Source organism: Erythrolamprus reginae, chromosome 7, assembly GCF_031021105.1.
Source record: "Erythrolamprus reginae isolate rEryReg1 chromosome 7, rEryReg1.hap1, whole genome shotgun sequence".
Taxonomy (NCBI): domain Eukaryota; kingdom Metazoa; phylum Chordata; class Lepidosauria; order Squamata; family Dipsadidae; genus Erythrolamprus; species Erythrolamprus reginae.
The window spans coordinates 3,968,168-3,992,965 of NC_091956.1; the positions used below are offsets into that span (position 1 = coordinate 3,968,168).

Below are 24,798 nucleotides of genomic sequence, written 5' to 3' on the forward strand. Positions count from 1 at the left end.
GCATCAACCACCCGGTTGCTAAAGCCATATCTCTTACAGCCAAGTTCGGAGCAGTTCACTTTGACTTTGTATCTGTTGGGTGCTCGTGTGTTGTTGTGGTTGAAGCTGAAGTAGTCGTTGACAGGAAGGACGTTGTAGCAGATGATTTCATGGGCCATGCTTAGGTCGTGTTGAAGGCGACGTAGTTCTAAGGTTTCTAAACTTGTAGGTCTAGTTGCGTAGGGTATTCTGTTGCAAGTGGAGGAGTGGAGGGCTCTTCTAGGAAAGTATCTCTGGACATTTGCTAGAGTTTTTATGTCCGAAATGCGGTGTGGGTTCCAGACACATGAGCTGTATTCAAGGATTGGTCTGGCGAAAGTTTTGTGTGCTCTGGTGAGTAGTGTGATATTACCGGAGCAGAAGCTACATAGAATTAGGTTAACAACTCTTGAAGCCTTCTTGGTGATGTTGTTGCAGTGGGCTTTGGCACTTTGGTCATTGGATATGAGTATTCCATGAGCATTTGAGTCTACGGAGAGGGGCAGCATAGAAATCTAATAAATAAGTAAATAAGTAAGTAAGTAAGTAAATTCCAAGTTTTTTTACGGAGTGAGGGTTATCTGCAAGGTCTTGTTTATTCAGCTTGTATTTGGTGTTCTGGTTCTTTTTGCCAATGTACGGAGCCTTTGTTGGTTGAGATTTTCAGTTGCCAGATGTCTGACCATTGTGATTGTACAGGGTGGAAGTTAAATCAAGCCACAAACTCTCTTCCCTCGCTCTCTCCTCTTCCCTCCGTCTTTCCCTCCTCCCCTCTTTCACTCTCTTCCATCCCTTTCACTCTCTTCCCTTTTCCCTTTCTTCCGCTTCCCTTCTCTCTCTTTCCCTCCTCCCTCTCCCTCTGCCACTTTCTCTCCTTCCCCACTTTTCTCTTCCCTTCCCTCTTTCACTCTCTTCCCCCGCCCTTCCTTTCACCCTCTTCCCTTCTCTCTCTCTCTCCCCTTCCCTCCGTCTTTCCCTCCTCCCTCTCCTTCCCTCTTTCACCCTCTTCCCTTCTCTCTCTCTTCCTCTCCCCTTCCCTCCTCCCTTCCCTCTTTCACTCTCTTCCCCCTCTTCTCTCTCTCTCTTCTCCTTCTTCCCTCCATCTTTCCCTCCTCCCTTTTCCCCGCTCTCTCTGCCACTCTTCCCTCCCTCCTTCCCTCTCTTCCGGCGATTGAGAAACCAACATCCCCAAACGGGTTGAACGGAAATGAGGCAGCCGACGGGAGGGAGGTGGGCGGAGAAGCTTCCCCTGGAAAGGCCGACGTCGCCTCGTTTGCAAAGAAAGGAGCCGCCGGCCTAAGCCCCGACTTCGCCCCGGGCCTCCCCCGAAAAGGTAAAAAAGAAAAGCCCAAGAAAGAAAGAAAGAAAGAAAGAAAGAAAGAAAGAAAGAAAGAAAGAAAGAAAGAGGGAGGGAAAGAGAAACAGAGAGAAGGAGGCAGGCAGAGAAGGAAGGAAGGAGAAAGAAAGAAGGAAAGAAAGCGAAGGGAGGGAGGGAAAGAAACACAGAGAAGGAGGCAGGCAGAGAAAGAAAGAAGGAAGGAGAAAGGAGAGAAAGAAAGAAAGAAAAGCGGCGGATCCAAGCGGCGGCCGCTTCTTTCACCGCTTGCAAAAGAGAGAAAGAAAGAGAAAAAAAAGTTGCAAAAGGTTTTACCCCAGAATAACCCCGCTTGCCTTCCATTGCCGCCACCTAGTTTTGCAAAGACGCGTGTAGCAACCCTCCCCGGTGTCGCGTGTGAACGGTGCAAAAGAGAGACGATGGGCGGAACCCCGAAGGAAGGGGAGGACACAGGTTCACGGGGAAGGGGAGCTTTTCACACCGGTGCGCGGGTGGGGCTTCCTTGGAGGGGGCACCTTGATCGACTGGGGTTTTCTTTTTTAGCGGATCGATTCCCGCGTGTTTATTAAACACACGTGGCCGCGAGGCGAGGCCGTCACGTGTGCACGCACACCAGCCGTTGCAGAGACTTTGAAAAGTAGAAAAACCATGCAGAAATGCCAGGATCGGAGTTGATCCTTTGCAAAGAGGTTTTAAGCCCTTAAACCAGCAAATCAGGGTCGGTTTCTAGAGGTGATGTTTAGGAAAAAAGAGACCTTGATTTGCTGGTTTAAGAGCTTTAGTTCCGGGTTTGGGAAAATCCTTCTTACCCCCACGTTGGACTGCCCACCGATCTGGGTTTAATGCTTTCCCATCTTCTAGGAAGCGCTTGGTTTCCTTTAATGGCCAGCTGCACTTAAACCAGGATTGCAGCAGGGACCCATCCTGGTTAAGTGCAAGTCTTAACCTAGTGGGGTTTCTTCCTTCCTTCCTTCCTTCCTTCCTTCCTTCCTTCCTGTCTTTCTTTCTCTTCCTTCCTTCCTGTCTTCCTTCCTTTTCTTTTTGTCTTTCTCTCTCTTTCTTTTTCTTCCTTCCTTCCTTTTTGTCTCTCTCTCTTTCTCTTTCTTTCTGTTCCTTCCCTCTTCTTCCTTCCTTCCTTTTTTGACTTTCTCTCTTTTTCCCTTTCTCATTCTCTCTTCTTTCCTTCCTTTCTTTTTGACTTTCTCTCTCTCTTTCTTTCTTTTTCTTTCTCCCTCTCTCTCTCTCTCTCTCTTTCTTTCCCTTTTAACTTTAACTTCCCTTTAAGGGCCGAAGTGCAGGAAAGTCCCAAGAGGAGCGGGAGAGAAGTTTTGCTTTTTTGCTGCTTGCTCTTAGCGATCAAGGTCATCGTGGAAGCACGGCGTTTGTGAAGGCCGAGAGGAGGAGGAGGAAGGAGGGCAAGATTTGCCAGCGTCTGCCCAAAGTCTAGGAATTGGCTGCCTGAACTTCGGTCTGCCCCATATTGGTTGGGAGATCAGGGTTTAAAAAAAATCATACCAACAACCCAACATTTCAAGCTGGAACTGATTTTTTTTAAAGTTATCCATGTGGGTTTTTGTATCCTGCCTTGGTTTCTTTTTTAAAACTAAGTAATAATATGTCTACAACTGGTAGCAACATTTTTTCTCCTATTATCCTAGCAACAACAACAACAACACTACTTCTTCCTTTCCTTCTTCCTTTTTCTCTGTCTTTCTCTTCCTTTCTTCTCTATCTGTTTTTTTCTTTTAATTTCTCTTTCTTTCCTCCTATGTCTCTTTCTGCCTGTCTTTCTGTCTTTCTTCCTTTCTTTTCTTTCTTTTCTACCTATCTCTTTATCTGTTCCTTCTTTCCTTCCTTCCGTCCTTCTTTTCCTTCTTTCATTTCCTCCCTATCTCTCTTTCTGCTTTTGTCTTTCTGTCTCTTCCTTCCTTCATCTTTCTTTTTCTTCCTTCTTCCTTCATCTTTCTCTTTCTTTCCTCCCTTTGTTTCTTTCTTCCGTTTCTCTTCTTTATTTTTCTCTTCCTTAAATTTCTATCTCTTTTTGCTTCTATCTTTTTGTCTCTTTCTCTTCTCCCCTTGTCTATTTCTTCCTTCCCTCTTCTTTCTCTCTCCTTCTGCTTCTGTCTTGTTCTTTCTTTCTTTCTTTTCTTTCTCTTTTCCTTTGTTTCCTCCCTATTTCCCTCTTTCTGTCTTTTTCTCTTTGAAGGCCAAAAATGGCTTTTTCGAGCTCATGCCTTGGCACGTATAGTTTCCAATGAGACAAACGAAGACAGGAAAATCATTTTATTACCTTAGCTTAGATCCCTTTCTGTAGTTAACAAATAAAACCGAAAGAGGAAACACGATTGGACAGGATAAAAGTAACCTCCCTTTTGCACAGGAAACCAGTCACATGTAGTCAAACCTGTTACATATTTGCATCCCATAATACAGTAGCACACATGTTCATTAAAATGAGATCTGATGGCAGAAGGAGCATAAATAGTAAGGAAAAAGGTTGGAGTTCACAAAAGAGATAAATCAGACACCAATTTGTGCTAAAAAAAATTTTTTTCTTACCTGGAGCTTGTCTTCAGCCTATTTTATTGGTTTAGGAATGTTAAAAACTAATAAACCTGAACGTCATTTTAAAATAGATAAATGAAATCAAATTAAAATACTGAGTAACTATGTTAACAAATTACAAAGCCTATGTCATTTGCACCTCACTGTTTTTCTTTTTCTGTCTCCCTTCCTTCCTTCCTTCCTTCCTTCCTTCCTTCCTTCCTTCCTTCCTTCCTTCCTTCCTTCCTTCCTCTGACTTTTAGTTTCTCTTTTCCTTTCTTTCCTCCCTATGTATCTCTTTGCCTCTCTGTTTTTCTGTCTTTCTTCCTCCCTCCCGCTGAACCTTGACCAACCCATTGCTGGTTTAATCTCCTTTCAAGAACCCCTATTAAGCACTAACAAATTTGAAATTTGGAGCCGCTAGTCCACTTTGCTGCTTTGTCGAATCCTGCATATTCCAGAAATTAATCCTTGGTCTTTTATATACTGCTCAAAAAATAAATAAATAAAGGGAACACTTAAACAACAGTGATTAAGTCCCACAGAGTTGGCCTTCTCCGGGTCCCGTCGACTAAACAATGTCGTTTGGCGGGTCCCAGGGGAAGAGCCTTTTCTGTGGCGGCCCCGACCCTCTGGAACCAGCTCCCGCCTGAGATTAGAACTGCCCCCACCCTCCTTGCCTTTCGTAAACTCCTTAAAAGCCATTTTTCAGAGGGCCCTTAGCCTTGAGATATGTCATCTTCTGTAGGTTGTGCCAGCCAGTTGCTATTTGTGTATTGGCAACACAACCGGCATCAGAATGCCCTTGGAAGCGGCAATTGAAATGACCGTCTCGGTTTCTTAGAGCGGTTTTGCTTTTTCAATACGCAGTGAGGATAATAATATTATTTATTATCAAGACAATTCTGCAAAGGTTTATAACCAAAGATACCAGAACGATCTGGAACTGAACACACTCAAAACCGTAGAAATGGCGTTCCAAAAGTAATGCAATTTTTAAAAAGTAATTTATTGAACAGATTTGCACAAACACTTAAAATTCTTCAAAGCACTGTCCTTGGGCCTCTACACATTTTTTCCAGAGACTCTGCCATGACCGGTACGTGCCCTGGAAGGCGTCTTCGGGGATCTCTTGCAAGGTCTTCATCATGGCTGATTCTCTTCTATGGACGAAAAACGGGTTCCTTTCAGGGCTGCCTTAATCCAAGGGAACAAAAAGAAGTCTGCTGGGGCGACATCAGGACTATGGGGGGGGGGGGGGTAGAGTTGGCGTCTGGTGTTTGGCTAGGAACTCGTGGACTCGTAGCGCGTTGTGGCAAGGTGCGTTGTCATGATGGAGTTGCCAGGTAGTGCAGATATCTTTTCTCATCCTGATGACCCTCTTTCGTAGTCTTTATAGCACATCCACGTAGTAGGCAGCATTAACTGTCTGTTCTTGAGGAACAAACTTCTTATGGACCCCTCCTTTACTGTCGCAAAAGACCATGAGCATTTTTTTCACTTTTGATTTGCTCATTCTTGCCTTTTTGGGCTTGGGGGACTGGTCGGTGTGCCACTCAGAACTTTGGCGTTTTGTTTCTGGGTCGTATTCAAAAACCCAGGTTTCATCACCAGTGACGACGTTGTCCAAATAATCAGGTTCAATTTCAGTTTAGCACAAAACTTCATCACGTAACGTTGCTCGATCATCAACGTTTTGATTGGAATGTCCAGAAATCCACAGCAAGCACCAAACCACAATTCATCAAACTTTCCTCAACACTGAAGGATAATCTCCCACACAAATCTCTCCAACCCTCCCCTTTTTCAAGGTTGCAGCAGTGTCATTAAGTCTTATCACCTGTGATCTATCATTTGTTTCTGCGTTTGCGCGGCTGCTCTTGTCTTCCCAGCATTCTCCGCACCCGAGCATTCAGAATAGGGTTGTTCATTAACTCTTCCCCTTCTGAGTCAGATGAACCTCTGGCTGGAGAGCTGACTGACTCCATTCCCCTCTCTGTCTCTCCAGTCTCTTACTGCTCCATATCTCTTCCTGTCTCTGCTTCTGGTTCACTCTGATTCGTCCTCCAACCAATGTTCCCTCTAATTTTTTTTCGGTGTGGGCGGAAGAGTATAGTGTCTGAGCGACAGTCCCTTTGGGACTGGGCGGCATACAAGAATAAATAAAGAAAGAAAGAAAAAAATTCCCTTCTTTTTTTATTAAAAGAAATTAATAATAAAACAAAACCAAAATCTATTTTATTACTATCTTCTCCTCTTTTTCCATCCCTGTCTCCTCCCCCCTTGTGTGTGTGTGTGTGAACTCTTGAACCATTTCCAATAACAGGTGAGCTATTGGAAATGGTTCAAGAGTTCACATACACACACACACACACACACACACACAAACGGCTGGGGTTTTTTTTCTCTGTTATTATTTGGGTGCTTTTTACCATATGCTTTAAATCAAGAGTCATTTCTCTCTCTTTCTCTCTCCCCCTCTTGCTCTCTCTCTTTCTCTCTCTCATTTTCTTTCTCTCTATTGCTTTCTTTCTCTTCTCTCTTGTTATCTCTCTCTCCCCCCCTTTCTCTCTTTCTCTCAGCAGCAGCATTGGGCAGTAGCCGTGGGGCGGCGGCAGGGTGATCAGCTGTGAGGCGGAGCTCCGGAACGGAGGCACCGATGGCGAGGGGACTGCGAGAGCGCTTTCTCCGAGCGCTTCGGGAACGCCTGCCCTGCCTCTACTGCAGCCCCCTTGCTGGAAGTCTGGGACGAAACGCTCCCAGCGAAGGGGCTGCGAGAGGGGCGGGGCAGGCATTCCCGAAGCGCACGGAGAAAGCCCTCTCTCGCAGCCCCCACCGCCATTGGTGCCTCCGTTCCGGAGCTCCGCCTCACAGCTGATCACCGCTTTCGTCCTGAGAAGCCGCAGCCGCCACCGCCGGGGGGGAAGTCGCGCCCCAAGGCAGGAGGCGGCAGAGGAGGAGAGGGGGTGGATTGGGCGGGTGGGGGGCAGGGCTGAGAGGCCAGGGGCGCGAGGGGGCCGGAGGCACCGTGAGGAGGCAGAGGCGGCCGCAGCTCCCTTCCCTTCTACTGCCAGCACCCCCTCCCCCCCCGCAGGCTGGCAGAGGGATGGGGAGCACGCGCCCGTGGAAAAGGGTGCGCGGGGGGGGTATTTTGGGGCAGGTGCACGCGCAGCTTACAGGGAACACTGCCCCCAACCAGACTGGTCTTCTGTGAACAGACGGCTCCCACTCCTCTGCATCAAAATCGGCAGCCAAAGGAGCTGGCCTGAAGCCAACCACACCACCTGGGCCCACCAGAGTTTGGGAAATGGGCCGTTTCAGGCCTCCAGTGGGGCATTTCTGCCATCCCCAGACATTGAATTATGGGGTGTGGGCACTGGCATATGCATGATAGCACACGCACATGTACCTTTGGCACCCAAGGAAAGAAAGGTTTGCCATCACTGGCCTATTGTGTAGATTAAGCTGTTCCTCTTTGTTTTTTTTCCTAGTCACTAACCGGAGATGTCTGGTCAGGGAAAAGAACTGGCTGAAGAGGAGGCGAAGAGATATGTTTATAACAACCTGTCCAAATTCCATCGGGTCCAAGTGAGCCAAATGATCCACTTGCCGTGTTTAACCGAGGCAGATCGGGTAATTATATGATATTTTTATCCCCCTACCAAGACCCTTTGTGTAAAACCAGGGGCTGTTGGTAAACATTTTTTAATTGATAGCAATAGCACTGAGACATATATATATATGATTGGACACAAAAATATGTAACCCTTCCCTGGTGCAGAGCTGAAGGGATTGGATACTGTAGCCTAGAGGATAATTCTCTGCCTTACAAGGCAAAGGTTGCAGGTTCAAGTCACAGTGGGTATGGCTAGCTGATGAGGCCAAAATAAGGCCGAAATAGATCTATCCTAGTCTCCCTTAATTTTCAAATTCAGCATTCTCTCTCTCTCTCTCTCTGTGTATATATATACAGTATATATATGTATATATATATATATGTGTGTGTGTGTGTGTGTGTGTAGATTGTTCTGAGTTTGGGTTTTGCCCCGTGTAATATTTTGAGTGTCTATGCGACGTTTCGGTGAAATCACATTCACCATCATCAGGCTGAAGTTGTAAGCCTCGTACTGCTGTAGATATAGTTTGTTTGCAACTGCCATTTGTTCCTTATAAATAGTGGTGGGGGTGGAGATTTGGTTTGAATGTAGCAAGTAGATTGGGTGGCTATGTTTTAATGATTTGATTGGTTGGTGGAATATGTTTGTGAGTGACATAGGGGAAGGTTTGGTAGGGAAAGTTTGCCTATTTGCCGATGACTCTAAAGTGTGCAATAGGGTTGATATTCCTGGAGGGGTCTGTAATATGGTAAATGATTTAGCTTTACTAGATAAATGGTCAAAGCAATGGAAACTGCAGTTTAATGTTCCCAAATGTAAAATAATGCACTTGGGGAAAAGGAATCCTCAGTCTGAGTATTGTATTGGCAGTTCTGTGTTAGCAAATACTTCAAGAGAAAAGGATTTAGGTTCCCAAATGTAAAATAATGCACTTGGGGAAAAGGAATCCTCAGTCTGAGTATTGTATTGGCAGTTCTGTGTTAGCAAATACTTCAAGAGAAAAGGATTTAGGGGTAATGATTTCTGACAGTCTCAAAATGGGTGAACAGTGCAGTCAGGCAGTAGGGAAAGCAAGTAGGATGCTTGGCTGCATAGCTAGAGGTATAACAAGCAGGAAGAGGGAGATTATGATCCCGCTATATGTTGTGATTCCGTCCGAGGCCCCTCAGGGAACGGCTGATCTTCTGTCGGTTTCCTGCTCAGAGGGGGAGGATGAGGAACAGGAGGTGCAGGCAGACGAGGAGGAGGAATCCCAGGCTGAAGAAGAGGGGGAACAGCCAGAGGGCCCCGAGAGGGAGCTCTCCCCAGCAAGCAGCCTGGATTCCTTAGAGGAAAATGCACAAGCAATAATCGATCTACGACAGAGAAGAGCAACACAAAGAAGGGAGCAATTGGCTAGGTACTTTCAGCACTAAAGAGGCAACAGCTGGGTTTGGGTGTGGTGCTCTCTGGAAATGCTAAAAGGCAGACCCACCCTTCCTGGCTTGTGGAGTATTATCTTTGGGAGTCTTGGGACCTGGCTGTGATCTTTGGCGTCTTGGAATTCTGGTTTGTGACTTTGAATACTGAAACCTTGGGGGGAAAAGGTGGGGGTCTTATGCTCTACAGTGGTGGGTGTGCCAGCAAGAAGTTTGCTGTATTGTCTGGACATCAGGACTCTGCTGTAAAGTCTCCTAGCCTGCCTGTTGGGAAGAACAGGTTTTTCTCTGTGTTTATTTTTCAAGCTATAAAGTACTTTTGCTTTTACCAGCGTGTCTGGCTGTTTTTTCCAGTTGGTGTTGAGGTCTGGGGGAACCCAGACAGAACACTATATAGAATGCTGGTGAGGCCACATTTGGAATACTGTGTTCAGTTCTGGAGACCTCACCTACAAAAAGATATTGACAAAATTGAACGGGTCCAAAGACGGGCTACAAGAATGGTGGAAGGTCTGAAGCATAAAACGTATCAGGAAAGACTTCATGAACTCAATCTGTATAGTCTGGAGGACAGAAGGGAAAGGGGGGGACATGATCAAAACATTTAAATATGTTAAAGGATTAAATAAGGTTCAGGAGGGAAGTGTTTTTAATAGGAAAGTGAACACAAGAACAAGGGGACACAATCTGAGGTTAGTTGGGGGAAAGATCAAAAGCAACATGAGAAAATATTATTTTACTGAAAGAGTAGTAGATCCTTGGAACAAACTTCCAGCAGACGTGGTAGATAAATCCACAGTAACTGAATGTAAACATGCCTGGGATAAACATATATCCATCCTAAGATAAAATACAGAAAATAGTATGAGGGCAGACTGGATGGACCATGAGGTCTTTTTCTGCCGTCAGACTTCTATGTTTCTATGTTTCTATTAAAAACACTTCCCTCCTGGACCTTATTTAACCCTTAAATATATTTAAATGTTTCGATCATGTCCCCCCTTTTTCTTCTGTCCTCCAGACTATACAGATTGAATTCATTAAGTCTTTCCTGATACGTTTTATGCTTAAGACCTTCCACCATTCTTGGGTTCGCCCAACACTACCACCTACCCACCCTTTTGCCGTCAGACTTCTATGTTTCTATGTTTCTATCACATTTAGTTGAAGGGCAAAACTCAGAACAATCTACATACATATACCCGTGAAAATCTACAAAAACAAATATATCAATATGAACAAGCGGGATGATACCTCCCGCTTACCAGACATCTGGAAACCAGCCCTCAAACATATCCCAGCCATAGAAACCAGACTCAGAACACACATTGTAAAACAATCAAGTAGCCTGCAAGTCCCAGCTCCTCAGGATATCACGCCTAATCTGCAACCATTAACTAATCAGCATACCTCAGCTACATCAACGACCCCAATTGTTACCCCACTGACTCACCAGGAAGTTTCTACACAGCAGGCAATTGCTGAGCCATCAAACCACACCCAGCCACCAGTATTTATAGAAGGAAGGCAGCTTAGGTCTCGCAATGTTCGCCTGAGATCAAGGACAGAAACACCAGCCTGAAGATGACGAGTGAGACCTCGTAGAAACGTCGCCAGAAATTTCCAAATCCTACACGGGAAGAAACCCGAATATACCAAGACCGTCTCTCATATATATATATATATATATATATATATATATATATATATATATATATATATATATATATATATATATTCAAATTCAGCAAAAAACATGTGACATATATATATATATCACCGCCAAATTCTCTCACAAACTCCCCTCTTTCTTTCATCACTCCTGCTCTAGCCCTCTCCTTCCCTTTCTTCTTCCTCTTTCACCCTCTTAAACCTTTCCAAAGTAACTCCCCTCTCAAATTCTCTGCAGGGATTCTTTATATTTTATGTTAAAAATGATGATCCAGGTACAAAATATTGCCCAGTCTCCTGCTGTTGCTTCCTTGACTATTGTCCACAGTCGCCGTGACAATGGAGATTAGAAGTCCAAGTCCCAAGTCCATTAGGATTCTAAGGCCTAAGAGACTTAACATCCTCAGAAGAGAGGGGGACTCTGGCATACTTAAGGGTCTTCAATTACTTTCAGTGTTCCAAAGTCATAGATATCCCTCCTTGGCTGGCCAGCCTACTCCACCGTTCGCTTGGTCGTTGTCCAAGCAGACTGCTCTGGGGGTTCTCTCCCCGACGCCCAACCGCTCTCACTGGCCAGTGTTTTTACGTCGTGTTGGCGGTCACCCGTATATCATTTTTGGTGCCGGCCACTCTCACCGGTTGGCCACTCGCAACATCTTCAGCAAGCTTCTCCGAGTGCCACAGGCACGGTCCCATCAAGCCTCTCCGGGCGCAGCTCAGGATACCAGGCGCTCTCACCCGCCGGCGTCCTGGCTACTTTGGCGTTCTCAGTGGACCTCAGCAGACCCTTCCATGCGCCGCCCAAGACGCCGCCCGCTCTCACTCGTCGGGGTCCAGGCAAGCCGTTCTCATCTCTGAGCAGCGCCGACTGCTCTCACCAGCCGCCTCTTCTGAGGCGCCCCTCACGGAATAGAATAGAATAGAATAGAATTCTTTATTGGCCAAGTGTGATTGGACAACCAAGGAATTTGTCTTTGGTGCAGATGCTCTCAGTGTACATAAAAGAAAAGATACATTTGTCAAGAATCATGAGGTAAAAAACAATGATTGTCCTAGGGGTCGAATAAGCAATGAAGAAACAATCAATATTAATACAAATCTTAAGAATACAAGCAACAAGTTACAGTCATACAGTCTTAAGTGGGACAAAATGGATGATAGGAATGATGAGAAAAAACTAGTAGTAATAGTAGTGAAGACTTAGTGAGTAATTTGACAGTGGTGAGGGAATTATTTGTTTGGTAGATTGATGGCATTCAGGAAAAAAAATTGTCCTTGTGTCTAGTTGTCTTGGTGTGCAGTGCTCTGTAGCGACGTTTTGAGGGTAGGAGTTGTAACAGTTTATGTCCAGGATGTGAGGGGTTAGTAAATATTTTCATTGCCCTCTTTTTGACTCGTGCAGTATACAAGTCCTCAATGGAAGGCAGATTGGCAGCAATTGTTTTTATAGTCCGGTATGTCTTATACAGTGTTCCCTCAATTTTCACGGGTTCGAACTTTGCGGAAAGTCTATACCATGGTTTTTCAAAAATATTAATTAAAAAATACTTTGCGGGTTTTTCCCCTATACCACGGTTTTTCCCACCCGATGATGTCATATGTCATCGCCAAACTTTAGTCTGCCTTTAATAAATATTTTTTTTAATAAACTTTAATAAATAAACATGGTGAGTAATAATCTGAATGGTTGCTAAGGGAATGGAAAATTGCAGTTTAGGGGTTTAAAGTGTTAAGGGAAGGCTTGTGATACTGTTCATAGCCAAAAATAATGTATTTACTTCTGCATCTCTACTTCGCGGAATTCAACTTTCGCGGGCGGTCTTGGAACGCATCCCCCGCGAAAAGCGAGGGAACACTGTACTCCGAAAAGTATGGTAAATTAAAAAAACAAAAAAACAAACACACACACACAAACAAATCTGCACTTCATATCTCCTGCTCTGAGCTGTGTGCTATTGTTCGGTACAAAAAAATCCCTACTCCCCACAGTAAAAATAACAGGGGTCATATGCCCTCCGTTGCCCGCCGCACTATTTGAGAAGCCTGGCATAGAATCATTTACGCTGGCTTCCTCGGCTGAGGGACAGAGATGGCCGCCCCGAGTTTTCGGAGAAGGGCGGCATACAAATCTAATAAATGAATGGTGCGACCGGACGGGGCGAAACGCTTTCTCTCTCTCTCTCTCTTTTGTTTTAACACCTTGTTTTCCTTCCTCTCCTTTCCGTAGCAAAAGATCAGGGCGTCCTGCACCAACGAAGGAAACAATGAGACCACGTTCCTTTTCTTTCAACGCCTGTGCTGCAGGCAAGGCTGGGTGGAGCACTTCGTAGAGGCTCTCCGCGAACAGCACATGGGCGATTTGGCTGACCAGCTCGATAACCTGTATCGCAGCAAACTCCTCCGTAAGACGCTTTTCTTTCTCTTGCGGATACGGGGGGCGCGGGGGAAGTGTTCTGGTTTGAACAGGCTCAAGCTCAACCCTGACAAGACGGAGTGGCTGTGGGTTTTGCTTCCCAAGGACAATTCCATCTGTCCGTCCATTACTCTGGGGGGGGAAATTATTGCCCCCCTCGGAGAGGGTCTGCAATTTGGGTGTCCTCCTCGACGCACAGGTCACATTAGAACACCATCTTTCAGCTGTGACGAGGGGGGCGTTTGCCCAGGTTCGCTTGGTGCACCAGTTGCGGCCCTATTTGGACAGGGAGTCATTGCTCACAGTCACACATGCCCTCATCACCTCGAGGTTCGACTACTGTAATGCTCTCTACATGGGGCTACCTTTGAAGAGTGTTCGGAAACTTCAGATCGTGCAGAATGCAGCTGCGAGAGCAATCATGGGCTTTCCCAGATATGCCAATGTTACTCCAACACTCCGCAGTCTGCACTGGCTGCCGATCAGTTTCCAGTCACAATTCAAAGTGTTGGTTATGAGCTATAAAGCCTTTCATGGCATCAGACCAGAATACCTTGTCCAGGTCCCGTCGACAAAACAATGCCGTCTGGTGGGACCCAGGGGAAGACCCTTCGCTGTGGCGGCCCCGACTCTCTGGAATCAACTCCCCCTGGAGATTCGAACTGCCCCTATTCTCCTTGCTTTTCGCAAAATGTTGAAGACTCACCTCTGCCGCCAGGCGTGGGGGGATTAATCTCCCCCCCCTCTTTTCTCTCTTGACCTTTACTATGTTATGTTCAATTGGACTGAGTGTGTATGATTGTGCAGCAGTTTTTTATAATCATGTATTTTTAATTAGTTTTTAAATTTTTAATATTAGATATGGGCACAACGGATGGTTATAAGTGGAGGATTTCCTGTAACGTGGGAAAGATTTTGGGAGATACAACCAAGAGATACCTGGGCAGCTGGTCCGATAAGAGGCAGCATAGCCCTGAGTGGGATAATGGATGGGGAAAGGGGTTCTGAAGAGACCCTCCTGAGTTTCTTGGGTTGTAAACAAGATGGGAGACTTGTACATTGGTACCCCTACCTTCAAACGCCTCTACTTACAAATTTTTCTAGAAAAGAACCGGGTGTTCAATATTTTTTTGCCTCTTCTCAAGAAGCATTTTCCACTTACAAACTCGAGCCTCTGAAACTGTAACCGGAAAAGGCAGGGAGAAGCCTCCGTGGGGTCTCTCTAGGAATCTCCTGGGAGGAAACAGGGCCGGAAAAGGCAGGGAGAAGCCTCCGTGGGGCCTCTAGGAATCTCCTGGGAGGAAACAGGGCCGGAAAAGGCAGGGAGAAGCCTCCGTGGGGCCTTTCTAGGAATCTCCTGGGAGGAAACAGGGCCGGAAAAGGCAGGGAGAAGCCTCCGTGGGGCCTCTCTAGGAATCTCCTGGGAAGAAGCAGGGCTGGAAAAGGTGGGGAGAAACCTCCGTGGGGCCTCTTTAGGAATCTCCTGGGAGGAAACGGCCGGAAAAGGTGGAGAGAAGCCTCCGTGGGGCCTCTCTAGGCATCTCCTGGGAGGAAACAGGGCCTCCACCCTCCCTGTGGCTTCCCCAATCGCACACATTATTTGCTTTTACATTGATTCCTATGGGAACAATTGCTTCTTCTTACAAACTTTTCTACTTAAGAACCTGGTCATGGAACAAATTAAGTTTGTAAGTAGAGGTACCACTATATTTGCAAAATTCCGCTAATCTAGTTTTACACTACAGGGAGTCCTTGATTTACAACCGCAATCGAGGCCAATTATTTCTGTGGTGGAGCGAGATGAACATCTATCTTGCATTGCAGTGGAAAAATTTGAACCGAAACGCCCCGTTTTGCGACCTTTCTTTCCCACCATTGTTAAGCAAATCGTCGCCATTGTTAAGTGAGGAACCTGGCGGTTCAGGGAACCCGGCTTCCCTGTTGACTTTGCTTGTCAGGATGGTCGCAAAGGGGAGAGGGCGTGACTCCGGGATGCTGCCACCTTGAGCCGATTGCCAAGCATCTGGTCGTAAGTGTGAAAAACCACCTTAAGCCATTTTTCCCCCCTGGTTCGTTTGCAAGTGTGAACGGTCACTAAACAGACGGTTGTAAGTCGAGGATGATCTGTAAAGTAGAACTAGGTCACCCGGTGGCATTTCCTGTCTGGTCTGCTTGGTGGGGCTGACGCTGCATCCGTTCCTTCTCTCTTTCTCTCCCCCCCCGAACATGTAATGTCCGCCTGCGTGCAACGACGTCCACCCACAGCCCCACGAAGGACCCCTCCTCCAGCTTCGGCATCCCCAGCTGCCAAGCGGCCTTCGGTTCCGCCTCCAGAATGGCATTTAACCGAAGCGCAAGCCCTTCCCTCGACTCCCCGGCGATTGGCGCCTGCATCTGCCAATCCACCCCCCCAGGATATGGGGGATTACCGGACTCCCGTTCAAGAAAACAGCCATCCGGATGAAAAGAGCAAGTTAGCGGTACATCCTAAGGTAAAGTATCCATGTATGTATGCATGTGTGTATGAAATTTATTTGCTGCTCATCTGGCTTGAGGTGACTCAAGGTGAATGCTAGCGCTTTCGGTCATTTATATATTGCATTGCATTGCATAATATAATATAATTAATATGATAAGATATATGATATAATATTAAATATTATATTATATTAAATACTGTAGTGTACTGTACTATACTATACTAATACTATACTTATGCTATGCTATGCCATGCCATGCCATGCCATGCCATGCCATGCCATACCATACCATACCATACCATACCATACCATATATTTATTCAAATTTATAGGGCCCCTTCTCCAGGGCATACAAGATTAAACAAATACAAAATCTTAAAATATATTATAAAATCTTACATTATATTATATTGTACTATATTAAATACAGTAGTACCCCTAGATACGAGCATAATTCGTTCCAGAAGGGAGCTTGTATCTCGAGCAAACTCGTATCTGGAACAAATTGCTTTAGACTTTGTTTTTCCCCTCCGAGATAACCAAAAGCAAGGATTCTTGCGCCACCTAGTGGATGCTCGGCTCGTATCCCGAATTTGAGCTCGGGACTTGAACAGAAATGTCTCTCTCCTCCTGGCTGGTATCTTGAAATATTTGCATGTGGAGCAGCTCGTATCTAGAGGTACTACTGTATTGTATTGCATTGCATTGTGTTAGGTTACGTTACATTACATTCATTATATTATAACATTTACATTACATTACATTACATTATTCAAATTTATAGGCCGCCCTTCTCCAGCGGACTCAGGGTGGTGTACAAGTTGAAACAAATACTAAATCTTAAAAACCTCAAACATTAAATAAATACATTATATTTTATAATATTTTTTTATAATTAATAATACATAATTTATAATGTATAATAAATACATTATATTTATTCTATTCTATTTATTATATATTTATTCTATTCTATTCTGTTAATTGTATTTATTATATTTATTATGCTACATATTACATATTAGATTACATTATTCATATATATTATATATACAGTGTTCCCTCGATTTTCGCGGGGGATGCATTCCGAGACCGCCCGCGAAAGTCGAATTTCCGCGAAGTAGAGATGCGGAAGTAAATGCACCATTTTTGGCTATGGACAGTATCACAAGCCATCCCTTAACACTTTAAACCGCTAAATTACCATTTCCCATTCCCTTAACAACCATTTACTCACCATTATTACTGGTACTCACCATTGAATAAGACACTTAGTGATCCTGATATTTATAAACATAATTATTTATTAACAATAATTTTTTTTTGTTATTCATTTGCAAAAATTATTAGTTTGGCGATGACATATGATATCATCAGGCGGGAAAAACTGTGATATAGAAAAAAACTACGAAGTATTTTTTAATTAATATTTCATTCCCCTGTATATTACATAATTATATAATCGTATGCACTGTACTATTACATTATTATTTTATTTTGTATTGTTTTTATCCTGCCTATTATTTTTTTACACGATTGACCTCTTCAGGTTCCTAAGAGGCCAGTAAGGGGCGTACATAAGTGCACTGGTGTGCCTTCCGTCCCCTGTCCAATTGTCTTTCCTGTCTTTCATCTATCATATATATTCTCTTTCTTTCATATATCCTCTCCTCTAAGTTCACTTTTACCCTTATATATATTACCACATGTCTATTTTTCTTCCTATGCATTTGTGTATTGGACAAATGAATAAATAAATAAAATAAATAAATTAAATAAATAAATAAATATCCATTGCAACCTCCAACCTCACCCACCCCGTTTCCCTCACAACGACGACCTTGTGGGGCGGGTTGGGTGAGAGGAAGGAACTTGTCCAGAGTCACACAGCCAGTTTTTATGCCTGAGGCGGGACTAGAGCTCACCGTCTCCAGGTGATGGGCTCAAAGTCACTTGGCCATTTTTTAAGGTCTAAGGCGGGACTAGAATTCACCATTTTCTAGTTTTAGGCCAGTAGATCAGACTGGCTCTGATTGACAGTTTTGTGCCTCAATCCCGGTTAAGTGTGAGAGACATAAATTCTTATCACTCCAGGCTGGTGGGTCTGCTCCTTTAAAACAGCAGCTCCCAACCCTCTGGGCAGCGTACATTATATTCAATATATAAACAGTGTACAAAATTAACTTAAAATCAGAAATAACGTCCTCCTTTTTTGCAGGCCACAGACAAAGGAGCGGAACCAGGCCTTTCCTCTACTTCCGACGTCAGTTCGGCATCTAATGTCGGAAGAGATGGAGCGATCGAGTCTCCATATCCTGTCAAGGAGTCTGCAGCGGTCTCGCACCCCGTGGAAGACAGACCGCTTCCCTCCCAAACGGCTGAACCTCGCGTCGAGCAGAAGTGGGACGGACGCCAGCACCACCCCGTGACAGTGAAAAACGGGTGTTTCGGGAACGCGCAACGCCCACAGGATAGCGGGATGGGTCCAGCGTTGCCTGCCGGCGCTTCTAGCAATCAGCCAGAAGAGGATTATTATTCGAGTGATAGCGTCTCGTTGGCTTTGGGGGGTCCAAGAGAGGATTCGGCGGCCGAACGGAAGGTCTATGTTCTCCGAGGGGATCCAAAGGGGGAAAATCCACCAGTGATGGACACTCCGAGAAGTCGCCCGGATTCCCAGAGGAAAAACCTTCCAGGTGAAAAACTGGGGGCAAACTCTGGAGGGGAAGTTCACATAAGCCGCCTGCACAAGAGTTGAGGGTGTTGTGTCTTGCCCCAGTGTTGTTGGCTTAAATCCGTGATAGTACGCGGAACCATATTTGAGGGCACATGAGGCATTGCCCTATGTCAACTCCTGCGCGCACGTGCATGCTGGACAGCTGATTTTTGGTCTTCCAATGGGCAGGGCGGATGGTCGTTTCCACCCTCCCCAGGCTTCAGGAAAGACTCCGGAGCCTGTAGATGGCGAAAAACAGATCCAATGGGCCTACTGCAGTAGTTCTCAACCTTTCTAATGCCGTGACCCCTTAATACAGTTCCTCGTGTTGTGGTGACCCCCAATCGTGAGTCTAGTGACAATTCTTCCAACAGACCTTTAAGCTGATTGGCAGGAAGGTCAGAGGGACGCCCCCACAGTAAACTCGTGATTGGTCAGATTGTAAAGAAGTGTTCTCAGGCGCCAGAATAGAAGCTTTAATTCCTAACACCAGGAGAAATTTGTCTTTTCCCAGTGTTCTATGCGTGGCTTTGGTAGTTTGCTAAGACTCCCAAAACCCACTTCTGGAATTAATATTCTCTTTTATTTGTTTTCACACGAACTTAAATATATATGAATCTTTATCAAGGTAAATGCAAGCAGCAAGAATTAAAAGTCTCAAAATGGGTGAACAGTGCAGTCAGGCGGTCGGGAAAGCAAGTAGGATGCTTGGCTGCATAGCTAGAGGTATAACAAGCAGGAAGAGGGAGATTGTGATCCCGCTATATACAGTGCTGGTGAGACCCCATTTGGAATAATACTGTGTTCAGTTCTGAAGACCTCACCTACAAAAAGATATTGACAAAATTGAATGGGTCCAAAGACGGGCTACAAGAATGGTGGAAGGTCTTAAGCATAAAACGTATCAGGAAAGACTTCATGAGCTCAATCTGTATAATTTGGAGGACAGAAGGAAAAGGGGGGACATGATCGAAACATTTAAATGTGTTAAAGGATTAAGTAAGGTCCAGGAGGGAAGTGTTTTTAATAGGAAAGTGAACACAAGAACAAGGGGACACAATCTGAAGTTAGTTGGGGGAAAGATCAAAAGCAACATGAGAAAATATTATTTTACTGATAGAGTAGTAGATCCTTGGAACAAACTTCCAGCAGACGTGGTTGATAAATCCACAGTCACTGAATGTAAACATTCCTGGGATAAACATAGATCCATCCTAAGATAAAATACAAAAAATAGTATAAGGGCAGATTAGATGGATCATGAGGTCTTTTTTTGCCGTCGGTCTATATTTCTATGTTTCTATTGGAAGTCCGTTCCCAAACTTCCAGTAGGTGCATTGGGCCATTTTTTGCCCTCCCTAGCAAATCAGGCAGCTGTTTTCCCCCATTGTCGGAAGCGGGTTGGGAAGGTCGCAAATGGGATCAAATGACCTCAGGATGCTGCAACCATCATAAATACATGCTGGGTTGCCAAGTGTCCCAATTTTGATCATGTGACACTCTGGAGGTTGCAACGGTTGTGAAGAACGAGTCTTTTTTTTTTTTCCAGTCCATTGTAAGTTTGAACGGTCACTAAATGAAGTGTTGTTAAGTCAAGGACTATAACGTGTGCTTGTTTGCGCTAAATATCATGTGCTATATTTCACGTCTGGGGTGTTTAGTGTCATGCTGTTGAAGGAGGGCGGCTGTTGAATGCTCAGGAAACGCACGACTGGTGGTGTGTCGTGGTGTGCAAATAAATTGTGTTGATGTTGCTTCTGCGCAGCTGACGAGAGGTCACCGGAAGACCAGGCCCAGTCCTTTATGGATCCTTCGTCTCCGTTTCCGATACCCAATCCTGTGCCTGAACATCTTATTCGGGACCGCCTTCTGCCGCACGAATCCCAGCGACAGGTTCGGTCCCACAGAGTTGGCCTTCTCCGGGTCCCGTCGACTAAACAATGTCGTCTGGCGGGACCCAGGGGAAGAGCCTTCTCTGTGGCTGCTCCGACCCTCTGGAACCAGCTTCCCCCTGAGATTAGGATTGCCCCCACCCTCCTTGCCTTTCGCAAACAAATCCAAATAATAAAATAAATAAACTCCTTAAAACCCACCTCTGCCGTCAGGCATGGGGGAACTGAAACATCTCCCCCTTGCCCATATTGTTTTGGTGTTAGATTGATTGTGTGCTTGTTTTTTAATATTCTGGGGTTGTTTTTTATGAATTTTTTTAAAGCTTAAAATTGTAATTGGATTGGTAGGTATTGGATTTGTTATTATGTATTGTTTTTACCTTGTTGTGAGCCGCCCCGAGTTTGCGGAGAGGGGTGGCATATAAATCCAATAAATCTAATCTAATCTAATCTAATCTTTATTCATTTTCCTCCTTCAGATTTAGACCGATCCTCTTCGGTCGGAACAAAGGCACCAGGGCCCGGTCAGGAGTTTTCAACTGCTGGAGGCGATCGATCCGCCGATAACTTTAAGCTTCTCACGAAAGACATAAGATCTTCGGGAGAAATCACCGGCACGGATACCTTGGCAGGGAGGCCGCAGTGGGTAAGTTTTGACTACTGCAATGCTCTCTACATGGGGCGACCTTTGAAGAGTGTTCGGAGACTGCAAATAGTGCGAAATGCAGCTGTGTGAGCTATCGTGGGTCTTCCAAGATCTGCCCACATCTCATCATCACTCCACGAGCTGCATTGGTTACCAATTGGTCTCCAGACACAATTCAAAGTGTTGGTTATGACCTATAAAGCCCTGTGTGTCTTAGGACCAGATTACCTACGGGACCGTCTCTTGCCTGATGTATCTTTGAGGCAAGAGGCCAGACACCTTAACCCTAACTCAAACCCTTGATGTGAGTGATGTCCGGTTGGCCACCTTTAAGCCAGTCACATGACCTTTAAGCTGCCTCAGTCCCAGGATTGTCAAGCCGCTCCCACCTGCTCACATGGCCATCAAGCCACACCCACAAATAAGCCACGTCCACAGTGGTAGTAAAAATTTTTGCAGCCCTTCACTTGGTCCGACCATATCCAGCCTGCAGCCCTTGAGTTTGACACTCCTGAGTTAGAATCTTAGACAAGCAAAATGTTTTCAAAGAAAAACAAAGCCCGGTTGCCTTTTGAAAAAGCACCTTTGGGACAATTATGACTTGGATGACGGAGAATCTCCATAAGGAATTGTTAGCATGGGCATCTGTCTGTCTGTCTATCTATCATCATATCTATCTATCTATCTATCTATCTATCTATCTATCTATCTATCTATCTATCTATCTATCTATCTATCTATCATCTCTCTCTCTCTCTCTCTTTCCCTACCTACTTACCTACCTATTGAATTTGTATGCTGCCCCTCTCCGTGGATTCGGGGTGGCTCACAACATTTCAACAATAAACAGTATACAAAATATAATTGGATCCAATTAACTGGTTAATCTAAAACATTATAAAAGTTAAATATCAAAAATCATTCACTCAAATACAAACCAAGCATTCAGTGGCTAGAGGCTATATCTATTGACTCCAAGCCTGGCGGCATAAATAAGTCTTCAAGTTCTTAGGAAAGGCGACCAGGGTAGGGGCAGTACGGATCTGATTCCAGAGGGCCAGGCCTCCCACACAGAGAAGGCTCTTCCCCTAGGTCCCGCCAAATGACATTGTCTACTTGACGGGACCTGGAGAAGGCCGACTCTGTGGGGCCTAACCGGACGCTGGGATTCATGTGGCGCAAGGCAGTCCCGTAGGTAGTCTATTTGACCTCTTTTGTCCTGTGTCCTTTAGGGGACGGAGACTGCACCCACAGCCATAGGGCACCGTAAGAGAGACACCCACAGCATCTTTCACAGCAACTCTACTGAGAACGATATGCCTTCTAAGCCGGGAGTTCTATCTTCAGATGCTGCTGCAGAGGATGCCGGAGAGACCGAGAAGATTTATTCTGGGTCGTCAGAAAGATTTCGCATGAGCATCAAGGACTCGGTGAGCGCGGGCGACAGTGACCCCATTTTGTTGAGCAAAAGCAGCTCGGGCGGCCATTCCGCCGCGAACAACGTGCGGGATGGAAACCGGCCGAGCGGCGCCGTTGACGCTACTGTTCCACCCGTGGTTGATGACGGTGAAGAAGAAACGTCCTTCAGGAGTCACCATCTGCTTGTGGAGGAGAATAGAAGCATGGATCTCATGGGGCCTCCTTCGGGTGGGGCCTACTTGCGACCGTCCCTGAGGGATTTCCCGGATTCGACATCCGACGGTCAACCGGAGGACAAAGCCAAGGACCGCCTGGCATGTCCTTCTGTCTCAGAGGAGATCGTTGGGGTTGAAGAAAATCTTAATTCAGGTGACTTTCGGGTGCTTGTTGCGGGATTTGCTCTGGCAGTTCTGGCAAGTGTGGTTTATGTGTTGTATAAGAAAAAATAAACACCGGAGTCACTGATCCGATTGTTGACCGACTGACATTCACACCCTACCACCGTCGCTTCCGACCGTTGCTTGATCCTCTACGGAAAGGAAGCACACTAGGAACTTGCTTTCTCCACCACTGATGCGTACTGTTCCCGCAGTCTTGAACACACCTTGCTTATATCCTGTAGTCTGCCTTAATGACGTCTTTGGATCCAGGTTATTTTAGATCGGTCAGTTCAGTGGCTTCAATCCCCCCCCTTCCAAATAGCCAAGCGGATCAGACTAAGGACTTTTCTTAGAAATCACCAGAAATGTTCAAAAATCTGGACATCACTGCAAAATCCCGAAAGCTCGCTTCCACATTGGCAAGGGAATTGTAGGATCTCGAAGGATTGCATTTTTTTTTAAAAAGGTCACGTCGCAAAAAATATGCCGGCTGGCATGGGACGAGTGACCGCATTTGTGATTCCAGCGGATCGGTCCGTTTGATGTGGCTTAGAAAAGAAAAAAAAGCAAGTAGCATCTTCATTATGTTCTGAATGTGATGTTCTTTGGATACGCAAGGTATTATTGCTGAATCCTTAGAAACGAGCGTCCAGTTCTCCAGCTCCGTTTTTCAGGAATTAACATCCGTTTAGGGAATTTTGGGAAAAGCAGTGGACTCCACTGAATCGTTTGGGAACCTTTGTTCTTCCTTTTCTGTTTCTTGGAAAGAAGGAAGCGTAGAACTTAAGTTTTTTTTAATTATTACAGGAAAAGCCTGTAATACGGATTGTTGCCGTCTGGAGTTTTATCCATTGGTTTTAATAGAAACAGAATTTTTCTGTGCTGTTTCTTCTGGTTTGGAAAGTTGTTTGTTCCTGGCCATTAAACGGCAGGCAGTCCTCGATTTAATGACCGTAGTGAAGGGATGATAGATTGGGGATTTTGGGGAATGATGAAGGCTTAGTTGCTTGCCTTTGCTTAATGAGCATGTTTTCCGCAAACCAAGAAACAGAACGGCTAGGAAAATACTGGGAACCGAAAGCCACAAGTTGCACAGAAACACTGGTCCAGTGTGTTGTGTGTACCTGCATATGCATCGTCTCCCCAGGAGTTAATTGGGGTGCGTGTGTCCATTCACACTACTTGTGTATATGTGTTGACTCGCACAAATTATAGTTCCTTTTTTTAAAAAAGAAAAGGTTGCGGTTTTTTTCTACTTCTGACAGATAGTCAACCCGAGTTCCAGCTTTCTTACTTTATTTCTTTTTCAATGTTCTGTAGCAATGAGTAAATTAAAAAAAACTGAGACGTCCGAGTCGAATAACTTTCTTGCGGTCATTAAGCAGCAGGAAGAACGAAGGGGGGAAAATATGTAGAACATCCAAAAATTAAATGAGGAGTGATGCATAGGGAAATATGCAAAAAAAGCTTCATTCTTATTAGCTTAAAATTAAGCTAAACTCTAAAATTATATAGTGCTGGCAAAATGGAGACATTTTATTAGTATTCCTTCCCAATCTTTCCAGTACACCTGTTCACCAAACTGGCTTTTCATGTTCTGATTAAAAGAAAAAGTGATTAGTTGAAAAACGTGTCCTTATTTCATTCATCCCACTTGTAATTTCCAGATTGTTTTATTTTGTTCGTGACAACAAGCTGTTGTGTAGATAAATTTTGGATGGCTGGAAGGAAGACTCTTCCAATGGTATGTGTATTTACGTGAATAATAATTTTGTAGAGAAACCTTGCTATAGTTGAAAGGTGGGGAACTATGTCTGCTTTATTTATGACATGTGGACTTCAACTCCCAGAATTCCTGAGTCAGCTGTGTCAGGAATTCTGGGAGTTGAAGTCCACAAGTCATAAATAAAGTGGCCATAGTTCCTCACTTTTGCTATGGTCACTTAAATTCAGCCAAAGTTTTGATTTGGAAACAGACACTGTTTCCTGCACTTTCATTCTTAATTTTTTTTTTTGGAATTTTGATGGTTTCCTAAAGAAAATTCTGCTTGTATAAAAACCACATTTTTCAAACTTACAGTGACTTATTCCTTGAAATCGCAATGACACGTATGTTAGCATTTCAGTAGGAAACTTTTAAAAATCATGTTTTTTAAAACTTCCAGCAGACGTGGTTGGTCAATCCACAGTAACTGAATTTAAACATGCCTGGGATAAACATATCCATCCTAAAATAAAATACAGGAAATAG

General features: G+C 44.8%; 1 protein-coding gene across 1 annotated transcript; it reads left to right on the forward strand.

The window, feature by feature from the left end:
- Nucleotides 1-1,184: 1,184 nt before the first annotated feature.
- Nucleotides 1,185-24,176, forward strand: MAVS (mitochondrial antiviral signaling protein). The gene is made up of 7 exons (XM_070756871.1): nucleotides 1,185-1,351; nucleotides 7,390-7,531; nucleotides 12,832-13,006; nucleotides 15,283-15,509; nucleotides 17,716-18,190; nucleotides 20,582-20,748; nucleotides 21,981-24,176. The coding sequence occupies exons 2-7, from the start codon at nucleotides 7,403-7,405 to the stop codon at nucleotides 22,614-22,616; spliced, it is 1,809 nt and encodes a 602-aa protein (XP_070612972.1). The 5' UTR covers nucleotides 1,185-1,351; nucleotides 7,390-7,402; the 3' UTR covers nucleotides 22,617-24,176.
- The last annotated feature ends 622 nt before the right edge of the window (nucleotides 24,177-24,798 follow it).